This window comes from Lycorma delicatula, chromosome 10 (genome assembly GCF_047948215.1).
Source record: "Lycorma delicatula isolate Av1 chromosome 10, ASM4794821v1, whole genome shotgun sequence".
In the NCBI taxonomy this organism is placed as follows: Eukaryota; Metazoa; Arthropoda; class Insecta; order Hemiptera; family Fulgoridae; genus Lycorma; species Lycorma delicatula.
Window position 1 is genome coordinate 59,239,110 of NC_134464.1, and position 19,096 is coordinate 59,258,205.

At 30.0% G+C, this 19,096-nt stretch overlaps 1 protein-coding gene across 1 annotated transcript in view; it reads right to left on the bottom strand.

Annotated features, from left to right (window-relative positions):
* The window catches only part of LOC142331369 (uncharacterized), an 85,076-nt gene that overhangs the window by 41,437 nt on the left and 24,543 nt on the right, over nt 1–19,096 (bottom strand). The window contains exons 6-8 of the mRNA XM_075377220.1: nt 9,908–10,036; nt 4,888–4,962; nt 2,543–2,677 (exon numbers count right to left, since the gene is read on the bottom strand). Coding sequence (XP_075233335.1) covers nt 2,543–2,677; nt 4,888–4,962; nt 9,908–10,036 — 339 coding nt within the window. The remainder of the gene's footprint in view (nt 1–2,542; nt 2,678–4,887; nt 4,963–9,907; nt 10,037–19,096) is intronic.

The following is a 19,096-nucleotide window of genomic DNA, read 5'->3' on the forward strand; positions in this document are numbered from 1 at the left end:
TCTGCAATTTGTAAACCATTTGACATAACTAAATATAGAGTTAGACTGGATCATGATCAGTAACTTTTGTTTAAATGGTCGATGATTACATTAAAAACAGATATATTAAAGCATTTTAAACAGATTCTTATACAATTGTATGTTCAAAAGTTTCCGTACCTATATAATGTGATAGCATTATGTAGCTGATAGCACTGAACAGCCACAACCCAATGAGCCAACTCCTTTACATTAAATGAAGACTAACAGCAGCAGTCAACAATCTGAGCTGCCTAAAATAGTAACATACAATGCTGTACATATTTTGTAAATTTTGAAATAGTTGACTTTAGGAAACACAAATTTTAACGTAAACAAATATCTGAAATATAAGCTTAAAAATCTTATGCGGACACCACATGACTTCCTTGAACGCCCATTAAATACACATTTTTTTTAAAATGAAAAGTACATAAAATTTTATTTCTTTAATAACTTCTGATATTTTTTTTGTTGTTATTGAATTAAATTATTATTCTTCACAAAAATTTGTTTACAATGAGAGGTTAATAATTATTAATAAATCAATATATTTAAATTAAAAAAAAGTTTTTAAAAAAGGTGATGAAGTCTGATTCGAACCGATGTGCTGATTGTTATGATATATTGTTGAAAAGCTCTCATGAAGGCTTATTACTACAATTAAGAAAAAGTTCAAAATCCAATTTTTTTTTTGATTTTGGACTTTTTTGGTCCAGTTGATTGCAATCAAAAGGGAAGCTGCACAACTAGATGTTACAACAGTCCTAAATCCAAAATTTTAACATTCTGCAGCTAATTGTTTTTGAGTTATGCAAGATAAATACATACAAACGTACAGACCTCACACCAGAACTAGTCAAAATGGATTCAGGGATAGTCAAAATGGATATTTCCGTTAAAATCTGAAAATCAAAATTTTTCGCAATCACAATACTTCCTTTACTTCGTACAAGCAACTAAAAATGAATGAGCATAATATTTCTTTAAAATTAACACAAAATATTTCTGCTATTAATGAGATATACTTCTGTAAATGTCATGAATTCTGACATACGAGTGTCATAGGACAGACTGCAGCTACCACCAGAAGCATTTAATATTGTTTACATAAGAATGTTGCGACATGATCCTATTAATTAATACATGTACTTCTCTGCTATTTCCTAAAAAGTCAAGACAGTGGAAGTGTACAATTTCAAGAATAATACCACAGTGTTGTCATGATATATAAGATCAACCAAAACATCAGCAAATAATTTAATAGTCCCTTAGTTCATGCAGATGCAATACTTGGATGGCTGCAGGTACAGATTTATAATTACTCTTTTACAGGTTGATCAGTTATTGTGCTATACTGAAGAGCATTTGATTACAAAAGTACACTGATATCATGCACCTAGATCATCAAGTAGTACGTTTCCATTGAAAAAAGCGAGTCCAATTCCTAATCTTAAGTAAAATGTATACTCTCTTTTTAATGTAATGTAAGTTTGCATCAAACAGTGCCAACAAGACTTGATCATCTAATATTTTTTTTAATTTAAATAAATCTATTGGAATATGTTTTAAATTGAAATTTTCTTAATTAAAAACACATAATTTAGTCTATAAAATAAAAACAAAATATGCAGTAACATTCTATGAAGTGATTTTCTAATACTTCAGTTCAAATGCACAATCACACTAAAATAAATCAACTCCTTCCAGTTCTAATTTCCATTAAGGAATCCAGAAGGAGAAGAAAGAATCTCCTAACCTAAAATGGTCACAAGAAAGAAGGAAGCAGCACAGTGAAAGAGTGAATGAGTACTGAAGAGCTAAAAAATCTAACCAGAATTTAACTATTCTGTGGTCCTACAGTAACGGTGTCAAAAAGAATTTAATTAAAATAATTTTTGGTTATCAGCACCTCTTCTCATAACAGACTTTAACTATAATTTTTTAAAGCAAGTAAACAAAGTAGTTTTGTAGTTTAAGAACTAGTCAAAATGGATTCAGGGATAGTCAAAATGGATATTTCCGTTAAAATCTGAAAATAAAAATTTTTCGCAATCACAATACTTCCTTTACTTCGTACAAGCAACTAAAAATAAATAAGCATAATAATTGAACTAAAATAAGAGTTAGCTGCAGGTAAGATCAGGAATGAAGAAGTTAAATAATAAATTAAATTTTTTTGTTGAATAATACAAACTGAAACAAACTAGATGGAAAAATAAATAAATAAAATAAAAATCAATGAAAGAATTATCATTACCAACAGAGAGAAAACTTAATATTGAAATCTTTTTAAAATTCAGTTTTTGTAATGACAAACCAAATTGTATAATAAAACATATTTAATAATACAACTTGTTTTTTTATTAGTAACATGGATGTTAGTTGGCACACTATTTTCTAAAAAAAAAGTTTTAATAAATTGAATTTATTATTGATTTAAAACAATAACACACCACAATGAACAAGAAAACACAACAGAAATTAAATAATTTGATTTAATGTATCCATTATTATTACTCACATATAGTATAGCTTTATGTTCTTCAATTGTTGTTTTATGAAAAATGGTTATAATTTTTTGGCACATCTCATTAACATATCCTGGCTGTTCATAAGTAACATACCGCCAAATGCTTCTAACAATCAAAGGAGCATACTAAAAAAAGGAACATACAAATCACAGTAAATAATGCAAAATAAAGATTAAGAATGCTAGGATTATTTTTGTTCAAAATTATCAACATAGATAAAATACTTCCCGACTACAATTAAAATCTTTCACTCTTACCAGACCAAAATTTAACAACCACAGGACTGAATGAACTTTTCCAGTAAAAGACTTTGTGTTCTTTTGATTCTTCAAATAGACATTTATTTAACTTCTGCACTCAATCCAACACAGAAATTGAACAAAAATGAAGTTTTAAAAGAGTAAATAAATAGCAATAAAATCAATTGTTTTGAATATTCAACTCAAGGACAGATGGTAATTTGCATTTAGATAGTTCAGATACTTAAAAACCAAAATACAAAAATCTATTTCAATTACTTTTGTTCTGTTGCCAAACTAATGGGCTAGACTCCCATGATTTTCATTGTTTTATTGATGTTATAAGCATCAAAGCTAGTTGATTCATGTACTTTTTTATCTATTTTTAAGTAGTTTCTGTGAATTTGTGCATGTATGGCAAAAATTTGTTGTTTTCATCTAATGCGATCATATTAAAATGTACAAGGTTAGTTACTCTTTCACATTAAATATCAAAAAAGCATATCTCTTTCACATTAATCAAAAGGCAAATTTCCAATGAATGTACTGTTAGTGAATAGGGAAACAAGTTTCTTTTTTGCAAAAAGCAAAGAAAATATGGATGTTAGAGGAGTCATTTTAACTCAAAATCGCTTACAAATAAAGAAAAAACAAAATTAATTCTACACTGTCACCTTATTACCTGAGTAGGAACTTGACAGCAAATGAGGCTGTAATGTTTCTGTCATAATAATCAGTTTTGACTGATTGTTATGACTGGTTTTTGACAGAGTAATACTAATGCGATCAGCAGGAGATTTGCTTGTAAACCAAGAAAACAATAGACAGATGTAGACAAAAGGCTCCAGTGAGCCAAACTCAACAAAAGATTGAATGAGAAGTAGAAAGTTACTTTCTCAGACTACAATCACCATTTTTTTATAATTTTCTATATTGAAAAGTCAGCATTCGTGAAGACATCACTGTTATTTTAAAAAGCACTTGTTTAAGGTATCGGCTTAAACAATGTTTTAGGAATGTTTCACTCATGAAGGTTCATGGGCACTCATGCCTGCAGAAAGATTAAAGTACATGTATTAAAAGTAATTGGCAATGAGCTCCAAGAATGGTGATGGGCGTTGAAATCGCCAGTTATTAGGCAGAGTATTAGAATTTGGAAAAACAGACTTGACAGATCATCCTCACTGGTATAAGAATTTGGAGGAAAATATAAATTGCAGAAAATTTTTTTAAAAATTTGTAAGATAATAGTCCTATTTATTTAGAAGAAACAGAAGTCATATGCCAACAGGATTTCACACCACAATACACATCTACAAGAGTGGTAAAATCTTCAAAAACAACAATATTCAAGAGCTCCAGTGCCCAATAACTTTCACAAATTTAATTTTATTGAAAAATTATAGACCACAGTGAAAACGCATTTCAGGAAAACTTTAACACAAAAACAAACTTAAGTTTAGCATATGTGTTTAATTTCAATATGAAAAAACTTGTATATTACCAAAGGTGATGCCACAGAATAATAATGAACTAATTAAGAACTAAACAAGAGAGAACACAATAAAAATTCGTGTTAACTTTTATTACTGTAAATATTTTTTAAGAAATAATTTTTTTCTGAACAAAAGAAAAACAGTACTTAGATTAATTTGGTTTATGCCAATGTTTAAAATACGAGTGCTACTCAAAAAGTAAGAACATTTGTGCACAGCGCTCATGCAAGTGAACTCCGACCAATGATGTAAAATCGGTTAGTTAGCTCTACTGTATTAGCTCAATCTAACACTAAATAAATTATTTCTGCTTTCAAAGGTTTAAATAAGAAAAAGTACAAAATCTTGTCAAATGTGAAAATTGTGTTCAATTATGTTAAACATACAGAAAGGATGCACTATTTATTGTTCTGTTCCACCGAGCATCATAAATCATGATTAGCATTTACTGAACTTAAATGAACAAGATACAATACTTTTTCTATTCTTTAGAAAAAACCAAACTTGATTCTTACTAAAAAAACCTAAAAACCTTAAAGAAAAAATATCTCTTAACTTAATGAATTTCTACTTAAAATATATATTTCCTCATAAACTTACAGCAGTATAGATTGATCTATTTTCTTTTTTATTAATGCACCTCTTTAAATTAAAACTACACGTTACCAATATAGCCTGAAGAACAAAAAAAAAAAAATTATACATATACACATTTTAACTTGTAATAGATTTAATTCATAAATGTAATAAAAAAAAAAAAAAAAAAAAAAAAAAAAATGAATCTAGATAATGAATTTTTAAAATGACTTCAAACTTTTGAGGAGACCGATCTCAGCAACAGTAACAGTAATTTTCTTGTACAAGATTCCCTTAATTAAGCAACATGCCTCAACCTGATTGATGATTATACAACTATATAAAGAGACAATAAATTTTTCCAGTATCATAAACTCTAACAATTCTGATATTTCACAGCATAATAATTTTCATAAGTGAGGGAGGAAAAAATATTTTGCAAAACAATGTAACTCATTTTTGTACTTGAATTATTGTTTTTAAATAAAATAAAAATTAGCAAATAATATAACTGACTCAAATACCAGAAAGTAATATTATAAAATTGTTATTTAAATTCCAACTTATATATACAGTAATCCTCCATTTGGCACTGACTTTTGAAGAATTTGGTCAGTGCAAAGTAGCTTCAAAAATCAAAATTGTACTAATTTTTATAATTTGGTGAATTTTATGGCAAATTTACTTTTTTTTGGCCGCTGATTGTATAGATAAGAAACATTCTTTACAGGAAAACAAAAGATGAAATAAAACTGCAAAATGAATGTAGAAAAACATTAATAACTTGTACAGAGCATGAGGTAAAGCTGTCTGTAAAAGTGAAAATGTGTCATTTATAGTCTTAACATCAAGCAATATGATACACAATTATCATAAAAATATCCTGACATAACATAAAAAAATATTCTTAAATCATTATAGACAACCGGGTTTTTCATTTTAAAAATTCTTTCAGATAAATTGTGTGAAAAACTTTTCAATGTGATCACCAAAGGAAGATCTCAATAAAATAATCATTGAAGCCAATCTGTTTGATGAAGAGTAGTAATTCATGCACACACGTGTGCATAACAATTTTAAATAACAATTAAATAAATAAAAACAATTTAAATACATTAAAATAATTAAATAAATAACAGTTTTTTTTAAATATTACATCATTCCAGTACTGGACAGCAGAATTTGCTTATTTGTCCATAATGAATTTCAAAATTTATAAACCAGTAACAATTTCGACAAATTCAAAATTCAGAAATAATAAAATAAGTTATTTTAATATAATTATAGAACCAACAGAAGGTATGGGATCCCACAAAAATCGATTCTTGAAATTAATATGGTAAGTTTAACTTGATCTATTTATTTTGTTTTAGTGGTTTAAATTTCATATGATATATATATGTTACAATTTGCCTATGATATAGTAAAAATTTACTGAAAGTAAAAAAGATTTAGAAGAAACAGTGAATGGCATGGATGAAGTCCTACGCAAGAACCATCACGTGAAAATAAATAAGAACAAAACAAAAGTAATGAAATGTAGTAGAAACAATGTAGATGAAACACTAAATAAAAAAAATAGGAAGAGAAAAGATTAAAGAGGTAGAAACGTTTTGTTATTTGGGAAGTAGAATTACTAATGATGGATGAAGCAGGAGCGATATAAAATGCCAAATAGCACAGGCAAAATAAGCTTTCAGTCAAAAATATAATTTGCTTGCATTAAAAATTAATTTCAGTGTAATTAAACATTCTTCAAAGTATATGTTTGGAGTGTAGCTCGTATGGAAGTGAAACTTGGATGATCAGAGTACCTGAGAAGAAAAAATTAGAATTTTTGAAGTGTGGTGCTATAGGAGAAAAAAAATCAGATAGGTGGATAAAGTGATAAATGAAGAGATATTTTGGCAAATTGATGAAGAAAGAAGCATTTGGAAAAATATAGTTATATGAGACAGACTTATAGGCCACATATTAAGGCATTCCGAAATAATCGCTTTAATATTGCAGGGACAGGTAGATGGGAAAAATTGTGCAGGTAGCCAACGTTTGGAATATGTAAAACATATTGTTAGGGATGTAATGTATTGTTAGGGGTGTTATGTAGGGGGTATACCGAAATGAAACGACTGGCACAAAATAGGGAATCTTGAAGAGCTCCATCAAACCAGTCAAACGACTGAATACAAAAAAAAATGGTAATGCTACAACTGCTGCAGTGGAATATGAAGTAAGTTTTCCTTATCACAGATTCCAGATCCCAAAACAATTAGTGTGATTTTTTGTAATCTTCAGGAAACAGGTTCACTATCAGTATTCATACCAGCTACGAAAAAAAATCTCAACCTATTTCTCAGAAAATATTATTTATTCATCAATATTGATTTTGTCACCTTCAAAGTACTCCCTTCAGATGTAATACATTTGTGCCAGCACTTTTACCAATTTTCAAAGCACCTCTGGAGTGCAATTTCCAGTGTGGCATTTAGCTCCTTTAACAATTCAGTCTTTATCTCTTCAATGTTAGCAAAACATCGTCTTAAACAGTTCTTCTCAGCTTAGAAAATAAGAAGTCACAGGGCCCATGTCTGGCATATATGTAGGCTGAGACATCATAATGGTGTTGTTTTTGGCCAAAATTTCATGAACAGGCAGTGAAGTAAAACAGATGAATTATCATCATGCAATTGCCATGAATTGTTTTGCCACAAATCCAGGAATTCTCTTCAAATTGCTTCATACAAACATAGAACCTCCAGGTATCCTTATTGACTATCCGGTGATTGTCCATAATCATTTTCCTCACTTTTTCAATGTTGTCATTGGATGCTGATATGCTGGGACGTCCAGGGCGCTCATCAATAATGGCTCCATGCCCCTCTTGGAAACATTTGTACCACTTATAATCACTTGTTTTATTCAAAGAATTGCCAAAATTCAAGCAACATTCAACATTTCCGATGCAGTGCTGGACTTTATTCCATTCTTAAACCAAACCTTAATGCAAATTTTTTTTGCATTTTTTCCACTAGTTAAAAATCGCCAACCTTGCTAAACATGTATAAAACTAACAAATTATGTACTACCTAGCTATAAATGTGAATTAAAAATTAATATACCTTCACCATATTCAGACTAACCCTTGACTGAATCATAAAGTGATTTTTTTTTCCCAGCCATTTGACTGGTTTGATGCAGTTCTCCAAGATTCCCTATCTAGTGGTAGTCATTTAATTTCGGTATACCCACTACATTTTACATCCCTAACAATTTGTTTTACATATTACAAATGTTGCCTGCCTGCACAATTTATTCCTTCCACCTGTCCTTCCAATATTAAAGCGACTATTCCAGGATGACTTAATATGCAGCCTATAAGTCTGTCTCTTCTTTTAACTATATTTTTCCAAATGTTTCTTTCTTCATTGATTTGCCGCAGCACCTCTTCATTTGTCACTTTATCCACCCATCTGATTTTTAACATTTTCCTATAGCACCACATTTCAATTGCTTTTAAGCTTTTCTTCCCAGGTACTCTGATTGTCCAAGTTCCACTTTCAAATAAAGCTACGCTCCAAACATATACTTTCAAAAATTTTTTCCTGACGTTTAAATTAATTTTTGATGTAAGAAAATTACATCTCTTACTGAAAGCTCATTTCACTTGTGCTATTTGGCATTTTATATAGCTCCTGCTTCGTCCATCTTTAGTAATTCTACTTCCCAAATAACAGAATTCTTCTACCTCCATCATAGTTTCTCTTCCTACTTTTATATTCAGTGGTCTATCTCCATTATTTGTACTACATTTCATTACTTTTGTTCTTGTTTATGTTCATGTGGTAGTTTTTTTGTAGAACTTTTAAATCATTTCTACTCTCAGCTAGAATTACTATATAATTAGCAAATCGTAGCATCTTTATCTTTCCACCTTGCACTGTTACTCTAAATCTAAAGTGTTTTTTAACATCATTACTACTAATTCTATGTAAAGATTAAAGAGTAACGGGAACAGGGAACATACATCCTTGTCAAACTCCCTTTCTTATTACGGTTTCTTTCTTATGTTCTTCAATTATTACGTTGCTGGTTTGGTTCCTGTAAATGTTAGCAATCCTTCTATCTCTGTGTTTGAACCCTAATTTTTTTTAATTCTGAACATTTTATTCCAGTTTTTGCTATCGAATGCCTTTTCTAGGTTTATAAATGTCAAGTATGTTGGTTTGTTTTTCTTTAATTGTCCTTCTACTATTAATGTGAGCCTTAAAATTGCTTCCCTTGTCCCTATACTTTTCCTGAAACCAAATTTTTCTTCTCCTAACATTTCTTCCACTCTTCTCTCAATTCTTCTGTACAGAATTCTAGTTAAGATTTTTGATGTATGAGTAGTTAAGCTAACTGTTCTGTATTCTTCACATTTATCTGCTCCTGCTTTCTTTGGTATCACGACAATAATACTCTTTTTGAAGTCTGATGGAACTTCCCTTTTTCGTAAATATTACACACCAGTTTGTATAATCTATCGCTTCCTCACCTGCACTGCGCAGTAATTTTTCAGGTAAGCTGTCTATCCCAGGAGCCTTTCTTACATATAAATCGTTTAATGCTCTATTAAACTCAGGTCTCAGTATTGTATCTCCCTTTTCATCCTCTTCGACCTCCTCTTCTTCTTCTATAACACCAGTTTGTAATTCATTTTCTCCATGTAACTCTTCAATATATCCCACCCACCTATCAATGTTTTCTTTTGTATTATAAATCGGTGTACCACCTTTGTTTAACACTTTAGATTATAATTTATGTATCCCAAAATTTTAAACTGGGTGTTGACAATTACTAAATTATATATACATAAAGTATTACGATCTCAAAAACTATACTTACTCTATCAAAGTAGTTAGTTTCTTTGTTCAGCAATTAAGTTAAATGGTTGATAAATTAAAGATTCAAACTGGGCCACTGAACAGATAATAATGCACATGCATTTAAAATAAAAAATACATAAAAATACATCCAAATACTTTTGATAAAAATCAATATTTACCATTAATTCATCTTTCAGCAAATTAACCAGAAGTTTTAATACCAAAAAATATCTTCTCAAAGCTTCATCAGAGCTTAATGTTTTAGTTTCTGTGGTACTATCAGGAAGGTTAAATCTCTCCATCTCATCCTGAAAAAAGGAATATCATTGCAAATTTAATTAGCTTCATCAATAATTAAAATATATAAGTGAAATAAATATTATGAAGAAAATTGAATAAATTGTCATTAAGTAATTTGCAAATTCAAAAATTATATTAAAATATGATATAACTGCATCATGAGTAGATCTACAATCTTGAAATGTTATGATAACAGTTTAGTAACCAATAACTTAAATAAAGTCACTTACTGTTGATACCAATGTTCATTGCATATGCCTTTTAAGCCACTATTGCTATTTTAAACATTTTGAAGAACAAAAGATTTTTTTCTAAATCTCATACCAAAGATAAAAACAATGAAAATCAATGAATTTTAAGAAAGATGTTAGAAATATATAATATGCCTAACATTCAAACTTTTATTGGTTACACTTTAAAAGTTGGCTGAAAGTAGATTAATCTTATTACAGAAGATGAAATTTCAATTGAAGAAATAGTGGCGAACACCTGGAGGATACATGAAAAAGAGTCCATAAAAAAAAAAAAATAGCTGACTCTTAAAATGATTTTTATAGGAACAAGAGTGCAGGCTAATCTAGCTTATTAACAAAGTAGAAAAGTATAATTTTGATAAAAAAAATTACAAATTATTAAAACATGTCAGGTAAAAAATTCACCACCAACTTCAAGAACATTTTAAACAAATAGCTTTAGAAATGTGGGAGTATTAATGATGTCATTATAACAGTATAGTGCGTACAATGAAAATAAAAGTTTGCTTGCACAAGGCAGACACTTGTTGTGCAGGGCATTATATTTCTCTTTTCTTGTAACTTTAGGCTCATTCAGAAACAGAGTATTTTACAATACACTGTGTAAATAGGAAAAATTCTTTCCACAATTAAAATTTATTATTTTGTTTTATTTTAGGCAATAATTTCTTTAATAATATTTAACATACAAATAAAGATTTCTTACTATATACAGTAGAAAAACAAATAGTTTATATCTGTACTAACAGATTATTATTACTCTCCCCCATCAAGTCATAAAATGAATGACCACTTTATACAAATAGTTATCAAAATATTACATCTGAGTTATATTTATAAGTACTTGTAATGAATAATAGTACTGTTGATGTTTACAGTAGTAAATATCATTAAATAATGATGCAAAGGCAGAATTTAAATCCATCGTTAAAAATAAAAAGCTCCACAGTCGAGTTCCTAAAGTAGTTGATAATGTATACATTTTTTTTAAAAAAGAAGCTTTGGGGTGCTGAATGAGCATGACTGTGATTTAGATTTAAGAAGATCTTGCTTTTCTTTACTTAGTTTTTGAACGTGTGATCTTGAAATCCCACAAGCTGCAGCAGTTCTTTCTTCACATTTCTATAAATCTAAATCACAGTCATGCTCATTCAGCACCCCAAAAAAAGTATAAACAACATTCAAAAACAGTTAGTTGATTAGACTGTTTTCATAAAGACATTGTATGAAGAGAAGTTAACGAGTTTCACGCAAAACATAACGAACTGCCTGCATTAAATAAATTACATGAAGAACTTCAAAAGAGAAAAAATTAAAGAGAAAATTTAAAGGTTCTAAAACTACACTAGCAGCAGCTATCCTAAAAGCATTACGGTTTAAGCAGTGAAAAACTGATAGCAGGAAATTTTTATTGAAAAAGTTGACATCTGGTGGAAGAGGATACCATATTTAAGAAAAATAACTGACTGCAGAAAAGAAAACTTTTTGACTGTTTATTTGGACTAATCATTCCATTCAATAACAAAATCGTGGCTGGATGACAGTTGTGCAACAGTAAAAGTGCTGAATAATAAAGACGATCGGTTAATCATAATGCATACTAGAGGAGAAATAGGATTCATTCCAAACGCAATGTTAATTTGGAAAATAAGTTCAAAAAACAGTGACTTATCACAACAGCGTCAAAAACAATTTCATGAAAAGAGCATCTGAAAAATTATTTGCTGGTTTTCCCCTCCCCAAACAATGTCTGTCATCAATAATTCGCTATACCACAATTTTCTTCTAGAGAACCCGACGATTTCAATGACAGGAAAAGTGGCATGATTAACTGCTTCGACAAGAACAATATTCTGTTTAATAAAGCAATGTCAAAATCACAATTGTATAACATAATTAAACCACATAGAAAATCAAAAATAAAGTACCATTTTGATGAACTATTAAAAAAACATGGGCGTCAGTCAGGTTCTATGACTTCCACCTTGCTATCCCAAATTAGATCCAATCAAGATGGTATGGTCGGATCTGAAAAGATATGTTGGTAGTAATATCACAACATTTTTAATGTCAGATATTACAAAATTAGCTGAGGAAAAATGAATGAAATGAATAAGGATGATTAGAAACTATATTGTATACATGTAAAAAAAGCAGAAACTGATTGTAAGTTGGAACTACTAATCGACAAAATGATGGCTAAATTTATCATATATCTAGAGTAGTGTTAATAATAATAGTAGAATCAACAATGAAAACCATAAAAAAAAATTAAAAAATTTTAATTATAAAAAATTCTAAATATTATACAAAAAAGAATTTTACAATAATTCTACATCTAATTTAGTATAATTAAGGATACAATATACGAGGTCTGTAAATAAGGTAATGAGACTAGTTTTTTTTTTGGCAGCCTTAGTGACAACACTGTAAAATTACTACTAGATATCTGGTTATATGAACAGCTGATTGATATTAGGTATTTCTATTTTTAGTCTATTGTTGCCACCTGAGACAAAAACAAACGTTTTTTGTTGTGCGTTACAAGAATGAATGATACTAATTATGAGCAACGTTGTGCAACCAAGTTTTATGCTAAATTCTGTGAGAATGCTACTGAACTTTTTTAAAAATTTAAATGATTGTATGGAGATGATGCTCATTCACGAGCCCAAGTTTTTAGGTGGTTTAAAGCATTTTCAGATGGCCGGGAATCAGTTGCGGGTCTCTGGAAGACCGTTAACATCAAAAAGTGACTACAATGTTGAGCGAATCAGAGACTTGTTATGGTATAACTGGCAATTAACTGTCAAAATGATTGCAGAACAATTGAATTTGAACCATACCACAGACCATCAAATTTTGACAAACGAATTGGATATGAAAAAGATTTGTGCAAAATTTGTCCCAAAAAACCTCAGTGTTGAACAGAAAAACAACAGGGTGGAAATGTCCCGTGATCTTCTAGGACGAATTGAAACCGATTCTGATTTTCTAAATTTATTTACTGTGATGAATCTTAGATATTCAAGATACAACCCATAAACAAATATACAACCCAGAAACAAAACATCAGAGCAAGGGGTGGCACACTTCACTCACCACGTCCCAAAAAGCAAAAATGAGCAATCAAAACTCAAAACCATGCTAATTTGTTTCTTCTATAGTAATGGCATTGTCTATAAGGAGGTTTTACCTACAGGACCGACTGTAAATCAATCTGTTTACCGAGAATTTCTTGAAAGACTGTGGAAAAGAGTTGCCCGCATGAGACCGGCCATCAACAACTGGATGCTGCATCATGACAATGCACCTTGTCACACTGCACGCTCAATTAATGAGTTTTTGGAAAAGAAAAACATTCCTGTAGTTCCTCAACCACCTTAATCATCCAACTTGAGTCCCTACAACTTTTTCCTGTTCCCAACTTTAAAAAAATACCTCAAAGGACACCATTTTGGAACAGTAGAATACATAAAAGAAAATGTAACTGACCATCTGAAAAATATTCCGGTTTCTGTGTTCCAACACCGCTATGAAATGGGAAAACCATTTGAAGCATTGCATGGCTTCCCAAGGGAACTATTTCGAAGATGATAGAGTCCATATATAATTGTATTGTAAATAAAAAGTTGTTGTGAACCAGTCTCATTACTTTGTTTACAGATCACATACATTCAAGCACTAGTTAAGATTTTTTTTAGTTTAAAAGTACACCTAAATTAAAATTTTTGTTTTTGGAAATCTTTATTTATTGAATTATTAATACTAATTAAGTAATAATCTATTATAACTATTAAAACATGAAAACTAATAAATTAAACATACATAAATAAAAATACACTGACTATTATTGTTGTTCTATTAAACGGGTGTAAATTTTTTCGGGTTTGGTAGTAATGCAGTTTTGGCCCGCTCCAACAAACTTATTTTCATTGTACATACTGCACAAGAGAAAATAATACCTTTCTACTGTAAAAGAGCATATAAAAGAAGCTTCTGTTAAAATTGCTTGCTGTGATAAAACCGTGGAACAATGGGTACCAATCCCTACGCTGCTAGAGAAATTTTCTGTCCCTACTTCTGTTGATACAGTGATGGATGAAACTACAGCATAAAAGTGAACAGAAGACCAAATGTAGGGAAGGAAAGCACAGCTGTCTGCCAATGAATATGAGAATAAAGTGAAAATAAATTTTAGAGAATGCTAGCTTGATATTTGAGATGAAAAAATTGCAGCACATGGTATGGTACGGTAAGGCAAAAATAACTCATTCAGTAGACATGATTTTAATTAATCACTTTTATTTTTTTTACAAAAACAGCTGCTGTTTAGAAACAACTGTAATTGTGAATAATAAATTGACAAATAAGGCATTAATGTATATAACAAAAAATAAGACTCATCTGGGAATAATTATCAGATGAGCTACAGAATGAAAAAAATAATAAATGTGTAACTTTTAAATGGACTGTTTTTTGTTCTGTGGAATTTTTTTGAAATGGATGTTACAATCTGAACCTGACAAGCTCTGTACAATTTAATCAAGCAGTAGGAATAGATGAGAAAAATCTGAATTTCTTCACTGTGTTGAGATTAAACAGGGTACATAAAAATTGGGTACTGAAAAATAACCTAGTTTAACAATGAAAGCCTTATTTTTATTTCCAAAGAAAGAAAAGCTCAAGTTAACATGAGAACCACCATTATCATACTTCCAAATTATTAACTAAAATAATTTAAAAAGTAAAATAAAAAATAACAGTATTATATTTAACAGCATCTAGATTTATTAGGGTTCAGAAAAAGGAAGGAAATACAATAAGTAATTTTAACCCTGACTAATAAAATAAATTATTAATCCGCTCGGACCATAACAAAATTACACATTATATAGATTACTGAAATTCAATTTTTTAAGATTCATATTATTCCTCAGTACTATTAAATTATATTTCAGTTTTATTAAAATAAACCACCACCACCTAGTACAGAATATTGAGATAAGACATATCTTACCTTAATTTTACTATGAAAGTACTTTCAGGGATCCTGCATCCTCAGCAGTCATGACTGAAATAATTCAGTTATTGCATAATAACAATTTTAGATAAGAGTTAAAATAAACCACGTTTATTTTAACAGAATTAAATACATAGATTACATCACAAACGGTAGGTTTGTTATTCCACAGATATAAAAATGATTGCTCCAAAAATGTGCCACTATCAAAGAAAATAATTGAAAAACTTCGATCAAAGATGAACTAAAAAGAAAGATTTCAATAACATAAAAGAGAAGTGGTGATAATTTTTACTGACAAATTATTTTATGAAATAACTTCTTGTTATTATTTTGAAATAACAATAAATAAAACTACCAAAAATGTTAAAATCACCAGAATGTTTTTTCTGTAAAAGGTAATTTATTAATATAAATTTAAAAAACTAATCAAAAGATTCTTTTAGATAAAAATTAGTTTATTAAAAACAGAAACTGAAGCACAGTAAGACTGTTTCTCAATAGGGAATGAAATGAAGAATTATAAGACGAACTGAGAAAACAGAAGTTTGCAGTAGTTATATAAAAAGGAAGAAAAAATTATCGGGTCCTCTCCTGACCTCAATGGCCAATATGTAATATCTCTCTTCCTTTTATACAGAAAGTTCTGCGTTTGGATCCAGGTAAGGCTTGACATTTTTTCATATACTAAAAAACTTAATTCTCATCATAAGTAACTGTAATCAGGTTAAGTAACTATCGCTACTTAAGAAGAAAAAAAAGATTCAGTGGATAAAAACAGTAAAAAAAGATAAACATCACAACATATAAAAAGTAGAATGTAACTGTGGATGTAGGATATAAGATATATATCAGTCTTTCTCAAAGTGGGCGATAACGCCCCCTTGGGGGCGTTTGAAACCTAGAGGGGGGTGTTAAGGGGCCCAGAAAAAATGGCGGGCGTTGATGTGGGTTAGGGGGGGATGTATAATTTGTAATTTCATTTACTTTATATAGTATTTTAAATTTCACTAAAATTAAAACCCACCTGCTACACAATAACGAATAATTAGTTTATATTTCTACCCTGTATGATGTTATAAAAACTTAAAATACTTAACATAGATTTCGTAGGATAGCCCGCACACCGTACGCAATCAAGTTGTAACAAGTTTCTGTGGATAAAGGAACATGATCGATGATAGTTAAAAAATTAGAGCAATTTTACCTTAAATACATTGCACCAGAAATTATTTTAAACATTAGGAAAAAAACTACCATGCAGAGTTTTAAAATATTATACATACGTAAACTAACATAAATTGAGTTTTCTTTACTTTCTTTCTTGTTTTTAACATAAGTGCATATTACAATATTTTCCTAGCATTTTATAAGAAATTACTGATGTAAGAATCATCATTTTTATATAAAATGGAAATACGTATAAAATTATTGTTCAAAAAGTTGTTAGAAAATTTTTTTACAATTAACCCATTACCGTCCAGTGTCAAATAGTATAGTAAGCCTAAACAGTTCACTTATTGTAAACATCGTTTACTATTTCTATATATTATAAATATTACAAATAATAAAAACGCTGGCTTAGGCGGCGGTTTTTATTTGAACCAGTTCTAAATTATAAACTAAAATTCTTTGAAAAATTACCCATATTATCTATAATACGAAATAATATTAATTTATTTTCCGTAGTTAAATAAGTTATTATTTTTGGTAGTATTATTTACTAGTCGAAATATAAAATTTTAATTATCTTATAATGAGAATCTTATCTTATATAAATGAGAAAGATATTCAGCAAAAATAGTTTCGTTCTAATAAATTAGTACAATAATAGTACAATAAAATAGCAATGTATTTTGGTAATTCTGATTGGTGCAATCCGGTAGAAATCGGCTGGTTCATCGATACTTGCTCAGAACGATTGTGCGTCGAAAGAAATAAACGAGTTTGTGCGCGTTTGTCTTATTCCTGTCATTACTTGCTGTATTTAAATCCTATATAAAAGCTGGTAATTTTTCTTATATTTTCATTTGTGGTTTCACGCGCTATCTTTAAACAAGTATTTAAGTTCAACACTTTATTTACATATTTTTGAAAACAAAGCCATGTCGGAAGCAAAAAAGAAGAAACGGCAATACAGTGTAGAATATATTAAATATGGATTCATAGAAAATTCGACAAACCCATCTTTGCCTTCGTGCCTTCTTTGTTCAAAAACATTTTCAAAGGAAGCGATGAAGCCTTCAAGACTTCAGGATCATTTGAATAAAATGCATCCGGATAAGAAGGACAAAACTGTAGCCTATTTTCAAGATCTGGAAAAGAAGCATAATGCTCAGCCAAGTGTATCGAAACTTTTTTCAATGGCTGCTAAGCAAGACGATGACGGACTTCAAGCTTCATACAATATCTCTCTGTTAATTGCTCAAACAGGTAAACCACACACCATCGGAGAAACGTTAATTTTGCCAGCGATAAAAGAAGTTATAACTACTGTGCTCCATAAACCGGCGGCAGATATAATTCAAAAAATTCCTTTGAGCAATAGTTCTGTCCAAAGACGAATTGATGAAATGGCTGAAAACGTTGAAAGTCATTGTACAATCATCTGAAGACTAGTAAATTTTCAATTCAGTTGGATGAATCCACTTTACCAACTAATGAAGCATTGTTGTTGTCTTACGTGAGATTTATTAAAGATGAAAAAATATGTCAAGAACTTTTATTTGCTAGAAATTTAGAGACAGACACGAAAGGAGAAACCGTATTTAAAACACTGGAAAAGTTTTGTGATGAAAAAGGAATTCCGTTGAAGAATATTATATCAGCTGCTACAAATGGTGCTTCAGCTATGACGGGGTGTCAAAAAGGCTTCATATCGTACTTAAAAAACAAAATTCCTGATGTGCTTGCTGTACATTGCATTATACATCGACAGCATTTAGTTGCTAGAAATTTAAGTGAACGACTATTTCAATCATTGCAACATGTCATCAGAGCAGTCAATAAAATCCGAAACAACTCTTTAAATGACAGATTATTTAATCAGCTTTGTGTTGATAATGATGAAGATTTCAACAGATTGATCTTTCACACAGAAGTGCGTTGGCTATCAAAAGGAAATTGTCTGACTCATTTTTACAATCTGTTTGACACTGTCATAGAGTTCTTGGAAAACAAAGACACAGAATTGCGCGAAAAACTCATCACATCAAAGAATGATATCACATACCTGACAGACCTTTATACATTGCTTAATGATATGAATCTCCAACTTCAAGGCGATGACTTGAATTTAATAAAAACAAAAAATCTCGTCGCTGCTTTCGTAGCCAAGCTGCTCTTACACAAGAAGAATATCGGCAGACGTGAGTTCCATAATTTTCCCAATTTATCAGTATCCTGCAACAACGACGACTTGCTCGTCTACTGCCAACATTTGGAAAATCTTCACAGTGATTTCATTGAAAGATTCCAGGACATTTTGAAATTGGAAATACCAGACTGGGTGTTAGATCCTTTTTCAAATGTCAACATAGCAATATCACCCCAGTTGGAAGAAGAACTTATAAAACTGACAACGAACGAGGAAATAAAAATCAAATACAAAAATGGCTACCAACAATTTTGGCTACAAAAGTCAATTCCGCAGTTGTACCCTGGATTGTGGTCTATTGTTGAACGATTTTTGATAGCATTCCCATCGTCATATTTGTGTAAACGTGGATTTAGCGCTGTGACAACACTGCTTACTAAAAAGAGAAATCATTTGCAAGTTACCAAACGCGGCA